At 47.5% G+C, this 25,485-nt stretch overlaps 1 protein-coding gene across 1 annotated transcript in view; it reads right to left on the reverse strand.

The window, feature by feature from the left end:
* Positions 1 to 4,908: 4,908 nt before the first annotated feature.
* The window catches only part of ARK2N (arkadia (RNF111) N-terminal like PKA signaling regulator 2N), a 46,449-nt gene continuing 25,872 nt past the window's right edge, over positions 4,909 to 25,485 (reverse strand). Inside the window, exons 2-4 of the mRNA XM_056847821.1 lie at positions 11,623 to 11,805; positions 6,355 to 6,481; positions 4,909 to 5,159 (exon numbers count right to left, since the gene is read on the reverse strand). Of these exons, the coding sequence (XP_056703799.1) occupies positions 4,976 to 5,159; positions 6,355 to 6,481; positions 11,623 to 11,805 (494 nt within the window). The 3' untranslated portion in view covers positions 4,909 to 4,975. The remainder of the gene's footprint in view (positions 5,160 to 6,354; positions 6,482 to 11,622; positions 11,806 to 25,485) is intronic.

Consider the following 25,485-nt stretch of genomic DNA (forward strand, 5'->3'; position numbering starts at 1 on the left):
TGGGTGTGTGTGTGAGGGAGGTAGTTGTGAAATTCCTGCATTGTGCAGGGGGTTGGACTAGATGACCCTGGTGGTCCCTTCCAACTCTTATGATTCTATAAAGTCTGTGTTTTTCTGCCTCCCCAATTCCCCCAAGGGTTTAGCAAATTCCACAAAACAAGACTATACAAATGTGAAATAGACCAATGGGCCCCCCAAAAAACTACAGAAGATGATATTGTTTAAATAGTCCACTCTATTTTTATTTTTGTCTTAAAATAGTTTAAACTTTATGCTACAGACTCGTTTCAAAAAAACAGAAAGTCTCAGCTTGCACCAAAAATATATATATTTTTATAACACTCTCTTTTATTATTATTATTATTTTCTCCAAAGACCACTGAATACTAGATGGAAATGAGAACGAGTGTTAAAAAGAACATTTTTTAAAAACTCAAAAGTTACGCAATTGAAAACAATAAATTCTAAGCAAAAAAAAAAATTTTTTTTTGTCTCCCTTGTGGAAGATTCCAAGTTCGAGCTCCGGCAAAGAGCAGAGCGGCTAAAACCAGACCTGTTCAGAAAACACTCAGCAGCCCGCCAGCTGGGGGAGGGAGGGGAGGTCAGGGCAGCCCGCCAGGTGTTCAGGAAGCTGGTGCCGCTGAAATCGCAAACTGTCTTGAAGACCTGGCCGGCTGGGCTTTATGAATGGCAAGCAAGCAGACACACACACACGCACACACATACCCTGTGCCGGTGCGGAGGGAAGCGCGTTTCACAGGCCCGTACTCGACTCTCAAGTGCATTGGTTCTTAGCCACGCAATGGCTACGAGATTTCACTTATCGACCAAAAAGACAGCAAAATTGGTCTTGGAGACCCGGTTTTTGCTCTCTTGGATAGAAAGAGGAAGCCAAAACAAGACGACAAAGAGGGGGGAAAAAAAGAAAAGAAACAAAAAGTCATTTCTTAGCAATCCAGTGATTGTGGTTCTCTCTCTCTCTCTCTCTCTCTTTTCTTTAACACTACCTTTTAAAATTCATCAAGAGAGCAAAAGAAATGCGTAGTGTTTTTTTTAAATTAAAAAAAAAAACGTTACCAAGCTAAAAAAAAGCATGATTCCTTAAAACAAAACAAAAAAACACAGTGCATGATCGGAGGAAGTTTGGTTAGAATGCAGCCAAATCTTTATATGTACATGGAAGTCACAGCATATACAAACTGAAAAATAGCTTCTCTCTATCTTTTCTTTTTAAAAAGAAGGATCACGAGCCATGTTCCCTCCGAAGCTTCGGGTACTGGCCACTGCCAGAGTCAGTACCGTAAGCCTACGAGGATCGGGAGACCCGCGACGGCCCCAGCAGGCTTTCCTCGATGCCCACTTTCATATTCGGAAGGGCAACTTCTTTGAAACAGTACAAAGCAGCTTTAGGACAAAGGTAGTCGAGCTTACCCCGCTCTTCCCCTCCCCGTTGCACTCCCTTTGGAGCGGCTTCCTCGCGATGCCGTCCCGTACAGCTGAAGGACCACACGAGCGGCGGAAGCAGGCGGATCTTTCCCGTGTGATTGTCTGCCCTCTTCCCTGACGCCGGGGCAGTCAGGCAGGAAGGAAGCACAGTGGGGCTTGCAGCTTGCAGCCACCATCGCAGGGGACTGCGCCCGCAGTCCCCCTGGGAGGCCACCGTGCGGAGGGAATTCCTGCTAGAGGAGTGCGAGGGGGAACCTCGGGCCATACTCATTGAACAACACGTGTGAACGAAAGGAGACGAAGAGGGTTTAGGAGCCTTTAGGTTGGGGGCTCCTGATCTGCAGGCGCCACTGACGACTTTCAAAGACTGTTGCACGCATGGTCAAAAGGGTGTCTTCCTGAGCACTGGCAGCTGTTCATCTAGCCCTTCCCCTGCTCTGCCTACTGCCAAAAGCAGGACTCCTTTTACATACTGTCCATTTCAGCATGGGGATGAGGAAACGCTCTTCTCCCCCAAGACTCCAGGAGCAGAATCACACGTCGCTCCATCTTCCTGACCTGTTTGTCTTGACATAAAGTCTGCAGGGAAAGAAGCGGCATGCTTCGAGGCTCTCCCCGAAGATTCCTGCCCCTCCACGCGCACATGGAAAGCTCGCAAATCAAGAAGAAGAAGGCTAGCAAATCAAGAAGAAGAAGGAGCTGTAACTCTCAAAACCGCCTCTCTTGGTATACTCCCCGAAGAGCATTACGATCTGCTGATAATAATCTACTGGTCATCTCTGGCCCTAACAGTGTGCGGCTATCCTCGACGAGAGCCAGGGCCTTCTTGGCCCTGGCACCGGCCTGGTGGAATGCTCTGTCTGGTGACATCAGGGCCCTGTGGGGTCTTAAGGAGTTCAGCCAGGCCTGATAGCAGAGCTATTCCGCCAGGCCTATGGTTGAGGGCAGCTGCGGATGCAACTTCTGCTGGCCTCCCTATTTCCCCTCCCCACTTTACTGTACTTTATGCTGAAATCCATCTGATGGCCTGCCTGTCTACTCAGTCAAGTCGGTACAAATTGGCGCACCATCCTGAAACTTGCCTGGTTTTAGTTAAAATGGGAAGGGCGGGCAAGAAACCGAATAGATAAATAAATAAAAAGCTGATACTGTGAAAATCTCATTGGTCTCTAAGGTGCTACTGGACTCGAATCTAGATTTCATCCCCTGGTCTCTCCTCACGCTAGCCCACTGAGCCGCGGGACTGCTCCTCCCCACAGATCCCACAATCTTGGGACTGACCATTCTGGGAATCGCAAGAGGCCACAGGAACGGAGAAGAATTGCAGGAAAACCCCATGTGCCTTCCATGCATGGGTGGTTGGGATCCACACCACATTATAAAAACTCTAGCCACACGACCGGCCTAGAAGGAGAGGGGGTTTGAGCTACTGAAGGAGACTACACATGTGCACTCAGGAATACCTCTTGCACGCGAGGCCCCAGTTTAGTCAAGGCATGAGGCCCCAGTTCAGTCAATGCGCAAGGCCCCAGTTTAGTGGGAGTCGAGTGGTACTAGGCACGACGGACTCTACAGCCGAGGCTCAGCGGACGGCCTGCGGCAGTCGAGCCTGCTCAACAGGTCGCCTACGGCTGCGGGAACCCCTCTTATTCGCCCCCTGCAGGGAAACAGAAAGCGGGGAGAAAGGAAAGCCAGTGTCTCAGCTTATGGCCAATGCCAAGGTCCGGCAGAAAGCATCCGTGGAATCTGGCCCAGGGAAAGGTCCTGAAGCCAAGAGGCATAAATCTAAGAAGCTGGTGAAAAGCAGCTCTGCTTTGTCAAAGAGGTCAAACCAACAGACTTAAAAACGGAAGATCCACAGATTTAAAAGGGCTTGCAGTAAAACCGAAGGCCCTTTCTCACACTAAGTTTAAAGGCAAAGGTATATTTTTATTTTATTTACTTCCTGTATCCCCCGCCTTTAAACCCAACGGGGACCCAAAGTGGCGTAACAAGTTCTCCTCCATTTTACGCTCACATTTCAACCTGCCCTGCGAGGTAGGCTAGGCCGAGAGAGAGTGCGGGGATTTGGACCTGGGCCTCCTGAATCCTAGCCTGACCTTAAAACCACGACACCACGCTATTCGTGTCTCACCGCAGCTCTGAAGACACTAACGATACTCTGAAGAAACGGAAGGGCGCTCATTTTTTTTTGTCTCTACAGGGACACCCCCCCCGCCCCCCGGCGTAGATAAGGTTGAGGAGGCGCCTTCAGAATTCATCGAAAGGAAGAGAGACGCAGCAGCAACGTTAAGTCCGGTGGAGGAACCTGACTTGGTTTGCACAAATTCAACATGTGAAAAAAATCACTTCCAATGACCTCCAGGGGAGCCAATCGGAAGCTATCCCAGAACTCCCCCCACCCCCTGTCCTGTCAAAAGTACAGCAACCCTGAGAAGGAACCACACTGACCCTTCTCCGATAGCATCCCGGAGAAAGCAGCAGTGCTTCTCTCGAAAAGAAAGTGGCAAGCCTGCCCCCGGGCCTTTCCCTCGGCTTGACTCCTCTCTCTGGAAGGACAGAAGTGGAGTTGGAGAGCGTGAACAACAGACACAGCCTGAGCCAGAAAGACGCGTTCTAGTCCTGTCGCTCTAGGACCACTGATCTTCCAACGCGGAGCTATGGGTTCGAGTGTGGCCCTTAACCTTTAAAGCTTAACATGAGAAAGAAAACGTAGGGTCAGGATTACGTATTGGTGCCTTTGTTTCCTTGTGCTTTTTTTTCTTTTTGGGGGGATGGGGGAAAAAAGGCCGTAACAAGCTAGGCCAGATGACTAATAACAGTACAGTAGTCAGGAGAGCAGTAAAAACATGATTAGAAGACTCGGCACTGAGCCAGAGCGCAAACAACAAATGATGTCGAGGACAATCTTCTGAATTTTAAACAAAGCTGCACGATGCAGGCTACAGGCCCTTTTGCTCTAAGAGACCCGCCGGCTTTGCAACCAAATCAATTTGTGCTCCGACCACCTTCGGTTGTACTCCACAGTTCTACGCATCCACTGTTACCCTACGACCACTGGAGGGGCACCGAGAGCCATGGAACACATCAAGCCGGCGGTGTTTTTTAATGCTCATCTCACCAAGCAGAAAGGAAAATCAAGCCTCGTGTGTACCAGGAAATCTGTTTTTAGTGGTGAACTGAAAAGAACGAAACCATGCGGCTCTAAAAGGTGTGGATCGGTGGGAGCAGATGCCACCGCTTCCATGAATAAATACTCTAAATTAAAATGGAAAACTTGGAAGTAGTCGCTGGAAGTTTAGTGCCGTTAAGGTTTTTGTAAGGGGGAAGATTCCCCTCGACTACGGAAGGGGGGAGTCAGTATTTCGAGAAAAGTTCTGAAACGAGACCGTCATTTTAACGGGGGCTGGAGAGAAGGGGCAACTTTCCAGCGAGAGCCTGAATTCCAGAACGCCGAGAGCAGAGGCATGAACTTCTGTGCCACGAAAGGGAGAGAAGGCTAAGAGACTAAAAACACAGTGAAGTTGCATTACAGTAGGTATTTGCGCCTGCTGTCTTCGTCTAACGTGAGGTCCACCACTTCCGGCGGCGAAGACCAGTTCTGCGGAGGGGCCACGCCTGTCCATGGTTCCGCTTGCCGGGTGCACTGCAGACCTGAGCCATGTTTCCGGGAAGACACACTTTGGATCACTCCTCCCCGAGGATGGACACACCTGCAGAAGAACAAACTCCGTGAATGCAGGGTTCCCCACGGGAGCGCTGGACTTCTTTGGTGGTCTCCTATCCAAGTACTAACCTGGGCCGACCCTGCTTGGCTTCTGAGTTTTGATAATATCAGGCTAGCCTGGATACTACTTTACTAGGTTGATACCTGCACACATAGTATATGAGAGACTTATACTAACCAGTATTACAACAAGAATCTATTATACCAGATGTTTGAGTAATTGGGAATAGAATTTACAACATATACACATGCCTGGTTGGGTTTGAACTGTTTGTATTTGTATTCATTAATGTATTTTTGTAAATGTGTGCAGGCTGAACAAAGGGTTCTAATTAACCACTGATGAAGGCCCCATAGGCTGAAACGCGTTTGGTATGTGGTTACAGTTATCAATCTCAGGAAATGCCATTGTGCTATTTTAATGCTTTTAAATAATTTTAACTTTTACATAGCGCTTTTAATAAATTATACTTTCAGTATTTATACATAGACTTACATATATTGTCTTTTCACCCAACCTTGGGTACCCAGTAAAATGAGTACCCAGCTTGCTGGGGGTAAAATGTAGACGAATGGGGAAGGCAATGGCAAACCACCCCATAAAACATAGTTTGCCTAGTAAACGTCGGGATGTGATGTCACCCCAAGGGTCAGTAATGACCCGATGCTTGCACAGGGGACTGACTACCCTTGCCTTTTTTTAGAGTGTTCGTACCTCCCATATGCTATCCCAGCAATTCTTACAACAGTCCTACTACTAGGTAGACTATATTTACGGGGTGGTTTGCCATTGCCTTCCCCAATCGTCTACATTTTACCCCCTGCAAGCTGGGTGCTCATTTTACCAACCTCAGAAGGATGGAAGGCTGAGTCAACCCTGAATCGGCTACCTGAAACCAACTTCTGTTGGGATCGAACTCAGGTCATGACCAGAGTTTTTGACTGCAGTACTGCAGCTTACCACTCTGCGCCACGGGGCTCCTATAAAGGATAGTACCAATTCTTATTATATTGACAACAATTAATATATTTCATACACTTGACCATAGGCAAACATCGAATCAGGTTTGAATCAGGAAAAGCAAGCTCGACAGGACCCATCTGTGTTCTTTCCGAAAATGTATTTCAGCTGCTTAAGCAGACTCAATGCTAAAAAGAGAAAAAGGGAATGTAATAAGCACCTTGCATGTTCCTGAACTCCCACAATCTCCACTTCACTATCCGATGAGGCAATATTAATTTCTTCATTGAGCTGGGTGGTGCTGGTCGCGGTTTTGTCACCTGCCAGGATCCCCGCGTCCAAGTGATCTGCGGAAGCAAGCGGATAAAGGCAGCCTGAGATTCAGTGGCTGGGACTCCCTCAGCGGAAAGGCACTTCTCACCACGCCAACAGTGGCTCTATGTTCGCTGCAGCTCGGCTAGGGAAAGAATGCAGGAGCTGCTGCAATGACAGCGATCCAGAACATTGGTGCCACAGCAGCCAAGACCCTGCCCTGGGAACTGCGTGTAATTGGAACCCAGAGCTGGGCCTTGCTGTCAGATCTTGACATATTGGGATGGAGTGGGAAGGATAGGGGAGCTTTTGCACCCCGTGCTGAACCGCAGATGAGGCTCCTGAATTCAGGGAGTGGAAGACTTCAAATAACCTTCAAGGGTGGTCCCTTGTAGAGCACACTGCAGGAATACAGTCAAGAAGGTAGTAGAGAATGGATGATAGTTGTCAGACCTTTGTTCTGGGCATTGCTGCTGTGACACATGCGTCTTCTGCCTGAATTCCCAGGAACAAAGATGATTCCAGAAGTACCCCCACACATGCCAGAAGTCACTTTATACAGAGGAAACCAAAATTATCCCAGATCCGGGTCCCCAATGTGATACCTTTCCTGGCACCCGCCCAGTGCTTTTAGAAAGGGGGTGGGGTCAGGTGAAACTTTTGCCCAGCGAGGCTTCTGATTGGCTGTGCAGACTTTCAAAAGCATTGCTCTGGCAGCAGCTGCATCACAACGCAAGGATCTTCGCTGTGTGACCGAAGGGACAGGTGAGCGCCCCTGGGAAGAGAGTTCCAGAGTTTTGGAGCCATGACCAAAATGGCCCTGAACCCAGGCTACCACCCATCTAATCTCAGAAGGTGGTGGCATACTTTTTCACCAGTGGTGGACTTGCACCAAATGCCAAAAGTATTGGTGAATGATACACAAACAGTTATAGAAAATGCTTCAGGTGAATTTTGTTCTAGAATCTAAATATATGTTGCTGGGCATAATCCCCTCCCAACTCAGTTCAGCTCATAAAGAGCTTTACCAATATGCAACCCTTGCTGCCAGAACTGTTTATGCTAGGTATTGGAAGTCCAACACAGTTCCCGAAATTACAGAGGGGTATAACAAACTTTCTGATTTTGCAATGATGGCCAGATTAACTTACCCGATTAATATGAAATCTAGATGAATTCATGTTGAAATGGCAACCTTTTTATGATTACTACCGACGTGATAAGTAAACAACTTAAAAACCAAGATATTAATGATCTATTACAAGAAAATGTTCAGTGAGATTTAAGATGTTTAAATGTTTAGGACAAATGATACAAGTCTTGGTATTAGTTTTTTCTTTTAAGTTCAGTCTATTTTGAGGCTTGGAGGATGAAATACGTTTTAGTGAGTTTTAAGATGTTTAAATGTTTACGATGAATGACAGAGGGGCTGTGGATCAGTGGTAGAGCATCTGCTTGGCATGCAGAAGGTCCCAGGTTCAATCCCTAGCATCTCCAGTTAAAGGGACTAGGCGAGTAGGTGATGTGAAAGACCTCTGCCTGAGACCCTGGAGAGCCGCTGCTGGTCTGAGTAGATGATGCTGACTTTGATGGACCGAGGGTCTGATTCAATATAAGGCAGCTTCATATGTTCATGTAAGGAATCAGAACACTTTAGCCCATTGCAATAATATCCCATCCTCTTGGCTATTTGCCCATGGCTATTGAACCTTGGACCTTCTGCATGCAAAGCAGATGCTCTACCACTGAGCCACAGCCCCTCCTCTAAAGGTACTGATCCTAGGGGCCAGTTTTCCCTGATGTGTCATGAACACATGAAGCTGCCTTATACTGAATCAGACCCTCAGTCCATCGAAGTCAGTATTGTCTACTTGGACCTACAGGAGATCGGCAGAGCAGCAACTTTTCCTCATGTGGATATTGCTGGGAATCTTGGCAGGGAACGCTGAAGGAATGCTGCATTTGCTGGATGACAAAGGCAGCGGCAGGGGGGGTATTTGTGACTGGGAGCAAAGCCAACATGACAGACTGTGGTGGGAAGACAGTACTCACGCAGCTACCCTCGGAACCTGGCAGAACTGCCAGCAGCCAACAATCAAAGGGGGATAAGAACATAAGAAAGGTCCTGCTGGATCAGACCAAGGCCCATCAAGTCCAGCAGCTTGTTCACAGTGGCCAACCAGGTGCCTCTAGGAAGCCCACAAACAAGATGACAGCAACAGCATTGTCCTGCCTGTGTTTCACAGCACCTGATATAATAGGCATGCTCCTCTGATCCTGGAGAGATGCACCGTGACTAGTATCCATTTTAGCCATGGATAACCCTCTCCTCCATGAACATGTCCACTCCCCTCTTAAAGCCTTCCAAGCTGGCTACAATCACCACATCCTGGGGCAGGGAGTCCCACAAAATAATGATGTGTAGTGTGAAGAAATACTTCCTTTTATCAGTTTTGAATCGCCCTCCAGCTTCAGGAGATGACCCTGCATTCTAGTATTATGAGACAGAGAGAAAAGCTTCTCCCTGTCCACTCTCTCCATACCAGGCATAATTTTACAGACCTCTATCATGTCTCCCCTTAACCGCCTTCTTTCCAAGATAAACAGCCCTAAGCGTTTCAACCGCTCCTCATAGGGCAGTTGCTGTAGTCCCCTGATCATTTTGCTCGCTCTTTTCTGCACCTTCTCAAGCTCTGCAATATCCCTTTTTAGGGGTGGTGACCAGAACTGTACACAGTATTCCAAGTGTGGTCTCACCACAGATTTGTACAAGGGCGGTATGATAGCAGCAGTCTTATTCTCTGGGATGTGTCCAGAACCATACGGTCAGCATGAAGCAAAAAACCCTCATGCTTCAGATGTTGTGGCTGATGTCAAAGCTGATGCTGGCTTATCTCTGGACTGGATACTAACCCTGACCCTCTCCAGCTCATGCCCGCTGCCACATGGGAAGCACTTCAGCAGGTGCAGTCCCCAATGGCTGTGGTATGCCAGTGAACACCGCTGCCCTATCGGAGGGGTTCCCTGATCATTGGGTGGGAAACGGATCTGACCCACAGGGCTGCGCTATTCAAGTATAACTACAATAGCAGAAGCACGTGCAAATGAAGGGAAAGAACGGAAGGGAAATAATTTCTTCTAGGGAGTAATGGGGTACGAGCAAAGGGGTGCGCACAATTTTACATAGCCCTTCCACCAGAAAGCCAGCGTGGTGCAGTGGTTAAGAGCGGTGGTTTGGAGTGGTGGACTCTAACCTGGAGAACCTGGGTTTATTTCCCCACTTCTCCACATAAGATCGACTCTAATCTGGTGAACCCGATTTGGTTGGTTTCCCCACTCCTCCACATGAAGCCAGCTGGGTGTCCTTGGGCTTGTCACACTCTCTCAGCCTTACCTACCTCACAGGGTGTCTGTTGTGGGGAGGGGAAGGGGAGGTGATTGTAAGCTGGTTTGGTTCTTCCTTAAGTGGTAGAGAAAGTTGGCATATAAAAAAACCAAAACTTCTCTTCACCTTATTTTCACGAAGTGACTCTCCGCAAATATCGCATGGCTTTTCTTTTGGCCGGGCTAAACCGTTTCCCCTCTGCTGTTTTGGAGGGTGGATTCTAAGGAGTACTATAGTTGGACAGATTATGTGCATGTGAGTCTGAAGCTATCAAATCTTTACCCCACATTTTATTTGATTGTAGGCTGACCGCCCCTTTGAGAGATCTGTAGATACAGCCGGTGATCGTTTCCGAGGTTTCTCCTGTTTCTGTGTCTTCTCTGTTAACCGAGACTGGCCCTGGTATTACTTGGTTGGTGGTGGAAAGTGCTGTCAAGTCGCAGCTGACTTATGGAAACCCTGTAGGGTCTACAAGGCAAGAGACATTAGGAGGTGGTTTGCCATTGCCTGCCTACGCATGGGCTGAGAGAGTTCTGAGAGAACTGTGACTGGCCCAAGATCACCCAGCTGGCTTTGTGGGTAGGAGTGGGGAATTGAACCCGGTTCTCCAGATTAGAGTCCGCCGCTCTTAACCACTACACTACACTGCTATTACTTTGGCTGTGGTTAAATTTCTGGCAGGAGTGGCTTCTTTGCAGGGATGGACACGGAAGGTGGTATTTGTAACACTGGTTCTGTCCGAGACCGCTGAGTCATCGGATTATTAAACAAAGAAAGGTTTTAGGTACACATGAAACTGCTTTATACTGAATCAGACCTCTGGTCTATCAAAGTCAGTATTGTCTACTCAGACCGGCAGCGGCTCTCCAGGGTCTCAGGCAGAGATCTTTCACATCACCTATCTGCCAAGTCCCTTTAAGTGAAGATGCTGGGGATTGAACCTGAGACCTTCTGCATGCCAAGCAGATGCTCTACCACTGAGCCACAGCCCATTCTCAAACATATGAACATATGAAGCTGCCTTATACGGAATCAGACCATCAAGGTCCATCAAAGTAAGTATTGTTTACTCAGACTGGCAACGGCTCTCCAGGGTCTCAGGCAGAGGTCTTTCACATCACCTACTTGCCTAGTCCCTTTAACTGGAGATGTCAGGGATTGAACCTGGGACCTTCTGCATGCCAAGCAGTTGCTCTACCACTGAGCCACAGCCCCTCTCCATGGCTCTCCAGAGTCTCAGGCAGAGGTCTTTCACATCACCTCCTTGCCTAGGCCCTTTAACTGGAGATGCCGGGGATTGAACCCGGGATCTTCTGCATGCCAAGCAGATGCTCTACCACTGAGCCACAGCCCCTCTCCATGGCTCTCCAGAGTCTCAGGCAGATGTCTTTCACGTCACCTCCTTGCCTAGTCCCTTTAACTGGAGATGCCGGGGATTGAACCCGGGACCTTCTGCATGCCAAGCAGATGCTCTACCATTGAGCCACAGCCCCTCTCAACATATTTTGTTGCCTATGTTTTGTAAGGTGCAGGTTTGCTCGGCGCTTTCTGCAACTCCCATCACTGAATGGGATGGGTCTGAGTGCTGCACGCCCAGTGAGGTTACAGATAATGTGGCATATGGAGAAGGGTGGAGGGACAGTAGCACAGAGGAATGTAGAGGAGCTGGTCATGCAAGGCTCAAGGAAGCCTCTCCAGCTTGCAAAAGGAACAGAAGCTCAGCTTGGTTTTCAAGGGTGCATGCATCCAAGCTGGCCAAAGCTGATACCCACAATCCAAGCTGATACTCACCTGCCTCGGAATTCAATTCCTCTAGGAGCCCCCTCGTCCTCCAAGTGGGTCCGGTTTCCTTGCTAATGACCGAACTCTTGTGCTCTTGAACGGCTGCAGCTGCCAAAAGATTGTCCACATTCACCACTTCGGGGTCAGAGTTAGTGTCCGAGATATCGTAATGAGCCACGACTGGCGGTCCGCCTGGGAAAGGAAGGAGAGCCGCAAAGGTGAGATGAGGCCACCCTCTAAGACACAAAGCTCATTAACTCTAACATTACTGTATAGTCTGCCTTGTGAGCTGCAACATATGAAGATCCAACGTCTCAAGGGAAAGAGGCACATTTGCGTCCATTCATTTCAATGGACGGAGACCAAAAACATGATCTTTCATAGGAATAAGTGACTTAAAAGCACTGAGTCATTACTGATCCATGGGGAGACGTCATGTCCCAATGTTTATTAGGCAGACTATTTTTAATGGGATGGTTTGCCATTGCCTTCCCCAGTCATCTACACTCGACCCCCAGCAAGCTGGTTACTCATTTCACAGACCTCGGAAGGAGGGAAGGCTGAGTCCACCTTAAGCAGGCTACCCGAAACCGACTTCCGTCGGGATCGAACTCAGGTCGTGAGCAGAGATTTCGACTGCAGCACTGCAGCTTACCGCTTTGCGCCACAGGGCTCTTTCATAAGAGGCGAAGAAGTGGCTTGGCAAACACAAAATATTCAGCCTGCCAAAGCCCTTTGTACTCCCCCGCTGAAAATCCAAAGATGGAGCCAGAAAACTCCAAATTCTCTCAGAACACACTGTGCCAAACGAACGCAAGACAGAAAGGCAGCAGCCCCTTAAAGACTTGCAGCAGCGTGCATTTCAATGGGAGCTTTTGTGAGTCACGGGTCACTTCCTCAGTCTGAGGAAGTGAGCCGTGACTCAGGAAAGCTCACATTGAGGTAAATGTTTAAAGTCTTTAAGGTGCCACTGGGCTTCTATGTTGCTGTGACAGACGAACACAGCTCCCCGTTTGCAAACCAAATGTGCCTGGTTTCTCTTACTACCCTTACTACCATTTGCTACCCTTAGCTTTCAAATAAATTTAGAAGTCCAGAGCAGGACTGTAAGAGGAGGGGGAGGAAACGGGTGCAGGGGAGATAGAAGGCTGACCGATCATGCAGTTCCTGACTTCCCAGCATGACCTCGACTTCTCCTAGATTTCCAAAACCTGAAGCACACTTTCTTCCTGAATTAAAATTGGAGGCGCGCTTGCCTCTTAGAACCAAAGAGGCCTCTTTATGGAGTAAGAATTTACAGCTTGCCCAATGAGATCTGTGCTTCTGCATGAGTCGCTGATCAGGCCAGCCCAGGCCCAGAGACAACCTCTTCCCAGGATGGGCAATGCTTTTGCATCCTGGTATTTGGATCACTCTCCCCCACTATACTTAACAGACGGGAGCGACAGGATTACCCACTGTGGTGAGGCTCAGAGGCAGGCGGCAAGGCCAGACAGAGCAATGAATCACGCAGAGAGACTGTGGGCAGCCTCCTCTGTGGGGGGAAGTGTTGGGCCTACCGCGTTCTTTATTCAGTTTTTCAAGACATGCCAGCAGGGCCTGTCATGGCAGAGTAGCACACCTGCAACAATGTCAGTTCTACCTTTAGAAAAGGGCAAGAGCCCAGTAGCGCCTTAAAGGCCAACAAAAATTTCTGGCAGGGTATGAGCTTTCGTGAACCACAGAAGAGTTGGTTTTTATGTGCCAACTTTCTCTACTGCTTTAGGGAGAATCAAGCTGGCTTACAATCACTGTCCCTTCCCCTCCCCACAACAGACACCCTGTGAGGTAGGTGGGGCTGAGAGAGCTCGAAGAGAGCTGTGACTAGCCCAAGGACACCCAGCTGGCTTCACGTGTAGGAGTGGGGAAACTGACCCGGTTCACCGGATTAGCCTCCGCCACTCATGTGGAGGAGTGGGGGAATCAAACCCGGTTCTCCAGATTAGAGTCCACTGCTCCAAACCACCGCTCTTAACCACTATACCACGCTGGCTCTCTATTTTATTTTATATGTTTTATCTGTGTTGTAAGCCACCTTGAGCTCCAGAAGGAAGAAAGGCGGCTAATGCATGTTTTAAATAAATTGATACAACGGAACAGATAGGTATCCAACTTCTCCCCTGCCCTTCGAACAGAAGATCCGTGCCATATCACACGCTGCTTTGTGCAACTCCACTCAGTTGCAATTTTTTTTTGTCATACAGTTTGGGATGTGGGGGGCACATTACTGTTTAGAAAGCACATGTCCCAAGAAGCCTTAGGCGCATAAAACTAGCTGAATAGAATTTGGGCGCCTGTTGGCAGCCTCATAAAAACATACAAATAGTTAAAGTGGCCTTTAAAACGGGCCTTTCATTTTACCCACAGAGCCGTAAACATGGTCCTTGGTGGCTAAGCGTGGTTAGGGAATAGGCTGCAACTCCCTGAGTAGAGCCCATGTTTGGCATGTGTAAGACTGCAAATTCCCCGGCATCTCTGATAGAAAGCATCTTAGGTAGTGGAACTGGGAAGGATCCTTGCTTGAGATATTAAGAAAGCAGCTCCCTGCCAGGATAAACAATACAGGTCTAGAGGGACCAGTAGTCTGACGCGACAGAAAGGGAGCTCTCTTTACATTGCAGGTTATCGCTGCCTGTTTCCATGCACTTTCAAGTAGCGGTACAAAACAATGATGCACATTCTAAAGGGAAAAGTCTTGCGCCACATGAATACATGAAGCAGATCATTCGTCCATCAAGATCAGTACTCAGACTGGCACCGGCTCACCAAGGTCTCAGGCTAAGGTTTTTCACACCACCTACCACCTGTTCCTTTTTAACTGGGGTTGCCAGGGATTGAACCTGGGACCTTCTGCATGCCCAGCAGATGTTCTACCAATGACCCATTGAGGTCTTTCACATCACCTCCTGTCTGGCCCTTTTCACTGGAGATGCCGGGGATTGAACCTGGGACCTTCTGCATGCCAAGCAGATGCTCTGTCACTCAGCCATGGCTCATCTTGAGATGCCAGGGGCCTTCTACATTCTAAGCAGATGCTCTGCCACTGAGCCACAGACCGTCCTTTATGGGGACCATGGTCAGACTGAAGAACCAATTTGGAGCACACAAACAGTCCATCTAGTCAGGTATCCCGTCCAACAGCGACCAGACAGATGCTTCTGGGAAACCCACAAGCAAAGCATATGGGGCTTCTTACCCACTTGTTTTCCCACCACCATCACCTGACGGAGGCACGCTGCCATTGAACACAAAGGTTCTGTTGAAATATCATCGAAACAAAGGCAAAAAACTTAACCCAACAAGAAGTCTGGGAGATCTGAAAAAACGGTTTCTCCACCAGAAATGCAAAAGCAGTTTTAAATTCTGCTGGGAAAGAATCGTATGGAAAGAGGATCTAGTAACAGTTCCGCGACTGAAGCTAAAGAAACGCATCAAAGATTTCCAGCGGGCCTGCATCCACCTCGCTAGCAGCTTCCTAGAGTTCCGAAAATCAAGACAAATTCAATGCAAAGAATAAAATAAAAACAAACGAATGATTAATACAAGGGGGGGGGGGACGATGACTGAACGTTAAACACAGATGATTCTAAAGTGGGGAGAAATTCTCGTAAGTCACACTGGGGGAAATTAGCTGTTGAAAAACACACTTCCTAAAATTATACTTACAAGCGAGAATTTGGAAGGAATGGGCAGGAAGGAATAGATGCCAGGGTGCTTATTAGTAAGCAGAATTAAAACCAGAGAGTTGTTTTTCTCCCCACAACAATATCATCAGGGTCCAACGCAACATGGTATATCAACACATCACATGATCAATTAAAAAAAAAGTTTTGAGTGCAGAAGATACGAGGGTCTAGTACAATATTGACTGTCGGATATCTAGCCAATGAAGTAGCTGTTCATAATCCCTTAGGCTTTTATTTTTTTATTGTATTTTGTGCACATTGGAGTTTTAATTAATTGGCAATAGTGTCGAAAGCACATAAGGAATATTTTTTTTAAAATCAGACAGGCCTAAGCAAGCCAAATGATGTTCAGGCAACAACAGGAGTCAAGTCAAAATTGTACCACTCCTACATGTATAATCATGCAAAAATGTATAAGTATATATACATGCAGAGTGATATTCGTTATCACCTACCCAGAGAATAACTTGGGTGAAAGTCTTCATCAGTAGGAAATACAAGCATAAACTTGTTATCTGTAGCTCCAACTCTTGTATCTTCCGCACTTCCAAACAGCACACCTTATAACTTAGCTTAAATTTTAGCATACGTCACACAGACAGTGATAGTTTACATGCAGAACAATAAATAGCATTTGTCAATTTGTTAAAAACCATGCTCTAAACTTCTTTAAACAAAACAAAAGGAGTTATTAATGAGCAAAATGTCTCCAATTTGTCAATAGAAGAGAGTTAAAAATGGCTTTCCTTATTAAAACATTTTCATCTGGTCTTTCTTGAAGTACGAGCATTATTAGCGCTGATTCTCCAAACAAATTTAAAGGGTCCCTACTTATACTTGGATTAAACTAAACCCTGGCAGCCCTGCTAGGAGGAAAGCTAAGGAAGCTACCCAGAAGACAGATTTTAGGGAACAGAATAGCAGACAGTCAGGTCTTGAGACCCAACCCACTAGAAAATTGTTGTTATTATTTACTATTATTCTTAAATACAAGCCTCAATGAAGTGAACAAAAATGGGGAAAGAGCATAGTCATATGAAGTTGGTGCAGGAAATCTTCCTGGTGGATTGGGCCCCTGGTTAAACCGGTGTCATGAGTCAGCCTGCAGAGAGTCAGCCTGCAGAGACGTCCTCTGACGAAGAGGAAGTAGAGGCCAGAATAGAGGATCAGCCAAAGTCAGGAGATGACTCGCCATGCCTGCAGCCTGCCAGCTCAAGGACTCCAGTTGGACCTGACACCTTGCAACATGCAGTGTCTCTAGAGGCCTCGTCAAGGCCACTGGAGCAGAAAAGAAAACAGGTTCGTCTGGCAATGCAGCAGAGACGGCAGAGTGCTAGGCTGAAGGCTTTACACAGGAACCTCCCCAGTAGCAGTGATGAGGAAGAGCAGGGCTGAAGCACCACCTGTGAACTCAGCCTCATCAGCATCAGCTGGCTCTGCTACAGCAGCAGGGGAAGGGATTTAAGCCATCAGTTAGGCTTGGCTGTTGTGCAAGCAACTTGTCACCAACCTCCTGGTGTACCGGCCTTGTTTCCCTGCTATCCTTTGGATTCCTGATTCCTTGACTTCTTGGACTGGCTCTGACTAACACCTTGGACTTCCCTTGCCTGTATTGATATCTCGGACTCTGCCTTCACTGTGAATGACCTTGGACTGTTCCCCAGACTACGCTTACAATTTACAGCCCTCGCTCCTCGCCTGCACCACGACAACCAGGGTACATGCAGGCTGCCATATGCATTCCCCACCCCAGGCACCAAACTGTTTTGGTCTGCATTGCCGAGGGGGTCAACCTCACGATTTTCACAAGTTCATCCACAGTAATACAACACAAAATGGGAAGCCTGATATCGTGACCTGTCTTTCAGTACATGTGATCTACCTACAGCATTCAACGACTGAGCAAGCCTATTATTGGCAGGTGCTAATTTCCATGGCCACATGGTTCATTTGAAAGTTACTACCAGGCCTGGAGGGAGGGAAGGTGGCATGGTATCGCTTGATCTTGTTGGATCTTGGGAGCTAAGCAGAGTTGGTACTTGGAAGGGAGACCACCACCGAACGCTCTGCAGAAGAAAGCAATGGCAAACCACCTCTGCTTCTCACTTGCCTTGAAAGTGCCTTGATGGGGTCGCCATAAGCCAGCTGTGACTTGACAGCACATACCAAGGTAGTCGATCGCCTTGGCCTGACCTAGATGTCCCAGGCTAGCCTGATCTCATCAGAACCTAAGTGGGATGGGTACTTGGATGGGAGACCACCAAGGAGGACTCTGCAGAGGAAGGCACAGGCAAACCACCTCTGCTTCTCACTTGCCTTGAAAGCTCCTTGCTGGGGTCATAAGAACATAAGAAAGGCCCTGCTGGATCAGACCAAGGCCCATCAAGTCCAGCAGTCTGTTCACACAGTGGTCGCAATAAGTCAGCTGCAACTTGACAGCACTTTACACATGCACACCAGGCCTGGAAAATATTCAAGTGCTTGATATTGAGGCTCAACACGTCTGACCATTTCCCCATACCAGCACAGGATTGGTCCTCAGGAAATCTAAGAGATTCCCCCGCACACACACACACACAGCCATGACTGATCTACAGCTCAGTGACCATATCACACTCCTGCGGAGGAGGACTTCTCATTCCCTTTGGCAGAGAAAGCATTTGGCATATGGAAAGGATCGCTCACAGGCAGCAGCCATCCCACCCCCACTGAAATGGATGCAGGAACTCCACGCATGCAAGGACAAGAGGTCGCCGAATCGAAGCAAATCCATACATTCCAAGGAAGTGGAAGAGGAAGGAGGGGGAAATGGTCCCCGGTGCAAACATGGGGAGGGAGGAAAATATGCAAAAGACCTAAAAAGGAAGGCGAGGTGGGAAATATCAGTTGCAAACAGCGCATCCTGTGAAAGAAGGCTCTCTCGTCCAAGCTGGCATGCATGAATCAGCTCTGGCAAGGCAAATTCCTGGAAACACATTTGAGGACCAGCTCACATTCATTCGGTTAACAGCACAGAAAAGGCTTCCTTTTTAGAAGCGGAAATTCTCACGGAAAAAGGAAACATTTAAAAGGTTTAATGTTGCAATGATAGCATAAGAACATAAGGCAATGCTGGGTCAGACCAAGGTTCATCAAGTCCAGCAGTCTGTTCACACAGTGGCCAACCAGGTGCCTCTAGGAAGCCCACAAGCAAGACAACCGTCGCAGCATCCTGCCTGTGTTCCACAGCAGCTAATATAATAGGCATGCTCCTCTGATCCTGGAGAGAATAGGTATGCATCATCATGACTAGTAACCACTTTTACTAGTAGCCATGAATAGCCCTCTCCTCCATGAACATGCCCACTCCCCTCTTCAAGCCTTCTAAGTTGGCAGCCATCACCACATCCCGGGGCCGGGAGTTCCACAATTTAACTATGAGAAGAATGAGGAGGACCCAGGAGGGCCCTGCGTCCTGCCTTGCGTGCCCTGTCTAAAGGCCTCCCGCTTCCCGGCAGCGGTGGATAGCCTGGGACCTTCAGCCCAAAGACCAGCCAGCCAGAAGTGTGCTAGCACCGCCCCGCCCAAAAGGAGGAGACCGCAGTCTGCCTTTGCTCACAGAAGAGCCCCAGTGTCTTGTGTCTATGCCTTCTCTTCTGCCTTTGCCCAACCAAATTCCGTGTCCACAAAGACACGTGCCATTTCAGTTTCTTCTCTGAAGTCAGGGAATGTCATAGGGCAGGGGTCCCCAATGTGGTGTTCATGGGCGCCATGGTGCCCGCCGACACCTCTCCTGGCGCCGGCCAAGTGAATTTCTATAGTGGGCAGGGCCAGGGGGCTTTTACCCAGCAAGTCGCCTGATTGGTTGTACAGATTTTTAAAAAAATGTTTCTGTAGCAGCTGCCACCGCAGCACAAGGATCTTCACTGCATGACTGAACGTAGACAGTGTGTAGGCAAGAAATTGTTTTTCAACAGTATGCTTGCTTTAGAAGGCATCCTGTTAATCAGAGCCTCTGCCTGAAATGTTGAAGGGTTACTATTAGATTTTTTGCATAACCTGACTCCCTGACATTTTGAGGTTGGCTCCGCCTCCAGGGGCAGCCATTTTGAGGTTGTGCCCACCACCCTGCGTCAGAATTCCAAAGGTGCCCACTGGCTCGTAAAGTTTGGGGACTTCTCTCATAGGGGATGGACAAATGGAAGAAGTGGGGTCACCTGTGACATGTTCTGTCCCCGCACTGGCAGGACAGGACATGTCACAGGGACATAAGAACATAAGAAAGGCCATGCCGGATCAGACTAAAGCCCATCAAGTCCAGCAGTCTGTTCACACAGTGGCCAACCAGGTGCCTCTAGGAAGCCCACAAACAAGACAACAACAGCAGCATTATCCTGCCTGTGTTCCACAGCACCTAATATCATAGGCATGCTCCTCTGATCCTGGAGAGAATAGGTATGCATCATGACCAGTATCCATTTTGACTAGTAGCCATGGGTAGCCCTAATTTCCATGAACACGTCCACTCCTCTCTTAAAGCCTTCCAAGTTGGCAGCCATCACCACATCTTGGGGCAGGTTTCACAATTTAACTATGCGTTGTGTGAAGAAGTACTTCCTTATATCTGTTTTGAATCTCTCACCCTCCAGCTTCAGCAGATGACCCCGCAATCTAGTATTCTGAGAGAGGGAGAAAAGCTTCTCCCTGTCCACTCTTTCCATATTTCGCATAATTTTATAGACCTCTATCATGTCTCCCCTTAACCGCCTTCTTTCCAAGCTAAACAGAGCAGTGGAGGGACTGGCGAGGTATGGGTGAGCTGTGGCAGGATGAGAAGAGGCATCAGTGGCACAGGGACACCACAGAAGGAAGAGGAGAGCCAACTCGGCGGCAGCAGGAACCATACACAAAAAGATCTCAGTTTGGAACAGAAGGGAAAAGGAAGGCCCTTGAACTGGAGAAGGTGAATTTTAAAATAAACCTCAGCAAAACAAGGTTTAGCTTCACACTGGTATTGGCAGTAAGATTTTTTATTCATATCTATATTAATTCTAGGTTACAGTAGATACATTTCTGAATGTACATGGTTTGGCAAAAGGATACACAGAAATACAGTCAAAGAATAGCATAACCACATTCTCCTCGAAATCATAAAGTGAAAGTCAGAGGGGGAAATTAGCATTCGTATTTTACTTTCATTTCACATAATTGCTTTTGAGAAGTTGGCAGGTGTGCATCTCGTACACACAGGGCCGGTGCCAGTCATTTTTTCACCCTAGGCAAGGCTAACTACTTGTGCCCCCCCCCCCAATTGCTAACTAATTTTCAAAAACAGATATCTTGTAGAAAAAAATAAAAGCCTGATGCATTCCTACAAAACCTTTTATATATATAGTCAGTTGCATTTTCCCAAGAAACTAATCTGTTTAACACTGTGCCCCTCAGGCCAGCTCTGCGCCCCTCTGAGGTCTGCGCCCTAGGCGACCGCCTAGTTCGCCTAATGGTAGCACCAGCCCTGGGTATGCACACCAGAAATACAACTATCAAATAAGGTACATATATGAAATCAGATGCAATTCAGTTTCTCCCTTTACCATGATCATTTTTTTAAAAAAAAATCAACCTTGCCAATTCCTAATAATATCGGGCCGCTCAATAAACTGGCTAGAGAATAAATTTCTCTGGGATTTATGAGAGCCAAGGCGTGGTGCAATGAACAGGACGCCAGCCATGGAGGCAGGTCTGGGGCTTAAATAACGGTGTTTTAGCCTAGTAGCTAAGGGAAATCGGGAAGGGGCAGGTTCAAGCCTTACCTCTGCTACAAATTTACTAGGTGGCCTTGGGCAAGCCAACCTCACACCGCCTCAGCCCTCCCCTCATCTTCAGCATGAGAATAACACTTGCCTACCTTATATGACTGTCGTAAAAACAGCAAGATAATGTGTGAAGCGCTCTGAGTGCTGGCAACAATTGCATGCACATGTGTTTTATACACACACAATTGTCTCCGGTACTGAGAACACTTCCCACGTAATGGGCCTGGATCCAACAAGCAAGTTAAATAAAGACAGGGTGGAAATTCCTCCGCTACGCTGTCCCTTAGAGTCTACTGACCCCCCCCCAAATAAAATTTCAGGGGGCTCAGCAAGCTGTAGTGGAAAGAGGGGCGGGTGAACACATGAAGCTGCCTTATACCGAATCAGACCCTTGGTCCATCAAAGTCAGTATTGTCTACTCAGACTGGCAGCGGCTCTCTAGGGTCTCAGGCAGGGGTCTTTCACATCACCTACTTGCCTAGTCCCTTAAACTGGAGGTGACGGGGCTTGAACCTGGGACCTTCTGCATGCCAAGCAGGTGCTCTGTCACTGAGCCATGGCCCCTCCCCTTGCAACCCCCTCCTATGAAAACCAACATGCCCCCAAGTCTTCAGAACGTGGTTGTATTTATTACTTAGGAACGTCAAGAGTTCACCACCTCTGCCGCTCCTGAACAACAAAACCGTCGCAGGGTCATTGGGAGGGCAAAATACCAAGGACAGCAGCACACTTTTCATGTGCAGGGCGCTGTACAAATTAAGGCCATCTTTTGTAACTTCCTGTTATTGCATCAAGGTAAACTTTTGCCTACCCCCCCTTTACCCCACCCCGAGACTTACATAAATCTTGCCGTTAAGACCAATGCAGATGCTTCCTGAATTCTTAGCCACAGCCAAGAGTGAAAATTTTTATTCATTTACTGGGAATTCCCTTCTCGGTGGCTCCAGGGTGCTGCAATATAAATTAGTGGAGACTGGAGCACCCTCCAGGAACCACCGGAGAATGGGGATACCCCTCAAGCATGCACTCCTTCCCCTCCCATCCTCCCTCTCTAGAGCTGTGTCTTGAGATATGCGAAGACTGAATTTAATCATAGTGATGGTTAACTTCAGATGCTTCGGAAGTCTGTTTACAGTTGTTGGCTAAAGGGAAACCACAGTCAACATTAACCTTGGTGCCAAGGTAATGCGTGTGTGTTAAGTGCCGTCAAGTCGCTTCCAACTCATGGCAACCCTATGAATGAAAGTCCTCCAAAATGTCCTATCTTTGACAGCCTTGCTCAGATCTTGCAAATTGAGGGCCGTGGCTTCCTTTATTGAGTAAATCCATCGCTTGTTGGGTCTTCCTCTTTTCCTGCTGCCCTCAACTTTTCCTAGCATGACTGTCTTTTCCAGTGACTCTTGTCTTCTCATAATGTGACCAAAGTACGACAGCCTAAGTTTAGTCATTTTAGCTTCAAGGGTCAGATAAGGCTTGATTTGATCTATAACCCACTGATTTGTTTTTTTGGCAGTCCACGGTATCCATAACCCTCTCCTCCAACACCACATTTCAAAGGAATCTACTTTCTTCCTATCAGCTTTCTTCAATGTCCAGCTTTCACACCCATACATAGTAATAGGGAACACGATGGCATGAATTAACTTCATCTTGGTGGCTGGTGACACATCCTTGCACTTCAGAATCTTTTCTAGCTCCTTCATGGATGCCATTCCCAGACTCAATCTCCTTCTGATTTCTTGGCTGCAGTCTCCCTTTTGGTTGAGGATGGAGCCAAGGAATAGAAAGTCTTCAACAATTTCAATTTCCTCATTGTCAACCTTAAAGTTGTGTAATTCTCCTGAAGTTATTACTTTTGTCTTCTCGATGTTCAGTTGTAGTCCTGCTTTGGCATTTTCTCTTTTAACTTAAATGTGTTTTAATGCTGCACCATAATTAACTCCGGAAAGGTATTCGGGGGGGGGGGGGGAGTTGCGCACGGGGCAGGGAAGCACGCACACGAGTGACCCCTCATTCGTGACTAGGAAACTGGAGAGTGTTATGCCTGTGCTTGGCCTTGTTCAAAGGTCGAACAACAGAGCAGAAGGGGCAAACCCAACCCCAAACTGAACTGGAAACCTGGGAGGTTAAGGGTAACACCACACAAATGAATTTCACTGGAAAAGACAATCAGGCTAGGAAAAGTTGAAGGCATCAGGAAAAGGGGAAAACCCAACAAGAGATGGATTGGCTTAATCAAGGAAGCCACGGCCCTCAATTTGTAAGACCTGGGCGAGGCTGTCAAAGACAGGATGTTTTGGAGGACGCTGATTCATAGGGTCGCCATGAGTTGGAAGTGACTTGACGGCACTTAACACACACAAACACAAATAAATTAAAATATATATTTGGCCAAAACATGTCTGGTCCATGTATGTTGTTTCACTGGACTGATTAATTCACTAGACTGATTAATTTCAATGGGTTGAAATTAAATCAAAAGAGTTTCCGTTTAGACATTAGGAAGAATTTTCTAACAGTTAGAACAGTTCCTCAGTGGAACAGGCTTCCTTGGGAGGTGGTAAGTGCTCCTTCCCTGGAGGTTTTTAAGAAGAGGTTAGATGGCCATTTGTCAGCAATGCTGATTCTATGACCTTAGGCAGTTCATGAGAGAGAGGGCATCTTGGCCATCTTCTGGGCATGGAGTAGGGGTCACTGAGGGTGTGGGGGGGGGAAGGTAGTTGTGAATTTCCTGCATTGTACAGGGGGTTGGACTAGAGGACCCTGGTGGTCCCTTCCAACTCTATGATTCTACTTTAAAGAACTGCAATAGGTGTATAGTGTATATTGCACATTTTGCAACTTATATGGCCTAGAAGCCTGTTTTGTTTTAAATGTGTTTTTAAATGCACTGCTGCTGGATTAAAGATATGTTTTGTTTAATTCCTTTGTATACTGTTACCCTTAACCTCCGAGGTTTCGTTACTTAAAGGGAACACGGCCTTTCTTCCTCCTCCCTAAAGGATCTGCATAAGCATATTGCCTGCCTCAATCTGAACAGTGCTTAAAAGTAAGACCAAGAACCTAAGATTGTTAATTTTAAAAACTGGACAGGAAAGGGAGAAACTAGATCATTCTAACTAAAGAAGCGATGGGATAAAATAATACAGGGACCCTTGCATGTTAATCTGTCAGTCAGTACAAATTTGTTCGGGATGATATTTTCCCAAAGGTGTGAAGAAGGGTTTGCTTTGAACAGCTCGAGGGCATTAACTACTACTCTGATTTTTTTCAGAAATACTGGAGACAACATTCCAATATGGTTCCCTTCAGAAAACAGGACTGTTCGTTCTTCCTTGAACCTGTAGCAATGCCAGTTTCAATATTACGCAACCAGAAATGCTGCAGCCATAAGCTGAAACCTGAAAGCCACAAGCTGAAACCTGCAGGCTTCCACAACCCGTTCAGGGGCTGAAGACTGAACTTCCAACGGCTGTTTCCTGCAGATGTTTGAAAAGGTCCCCCTGCAAACATAAGGCAATTTCTCCCATATCCTCAAAGCCCACAAAAGAGCACAGAAGACTTCTGGTGATTTCAAGGATGGGCAAGATCTGACAAGATCGCAGGCAGGAAGGGCCGTGGCTCAGTGGTAGAGCATCTGCTTGGCATGCAGAAGGCCCCAGGTTCAATCCCCAGCATCTGTTAAAGGGACCAGGCAAGAAGGTGATGCGAAAAGACCTCTGCCTGAGACCCTGGAGAGCCGCTGCCGGTCTGAGCAGGCAATACTGACTTTGATGAACTGAGGGTCTGATTCAGTATAAGGCAGCTTCATGTGTTCAGGATCCTTCACACTCTTTCTAAGGTGCTAAGGACAGGTGTAGGTATTCCTATTCAGGCCTCTCTCCTACCAATATCTCCAATTCCCCGTCTTTACGAAATTCTGGAACCTGCTATAGGGCCGGCTCATTTGAGACTCTCTCATTCCCAGAAGCTTCCTTTTCTGGTTACCAGTTCAAAATGGAAACCAAAAGACAATTAACTGATAATTCAACATTCTAACTCTCCTTTGGGTGCATCGGCAGAGTGTGCTGGCTCAAATAAGCCCCAAATTAAACTTCTATGAGCCTTGTGAATGCTGGATCACCTCCACACACAGCTTGGCAAACTCAGAACCCTGATACAGGTGGTACACATCACACTGCCCAAAAACAGCACCCAAAAAGTGACCCCTAAAAGAATAATCAGTACAGACTGTGAAATGAATTTCTCAGCTGTATCTCTCTCTGGCTGCTGGGAAACTTATGTAAGCGTTGGTCAGGCAGCAACTGGAGTGCTGTGTGCAGTTCTGGAGGCCTCCGTTCAAAAAGGATATG

This window comes from Euleptes europaea, chromosome 4 (genome assembly GCF_029931775.1).
Source record: "Euleptes europaea isolate rEulEur1 chromosome 4, rEulEur1.hap1, whole genome shotgun sequence".
Classification (NCBI taxonomy): Eukaryota; Metazoa; Chordata; class Lepidosauria; order Squamata; family Sphaerodactylidae; genus Euleptes; species Euleptes europaea.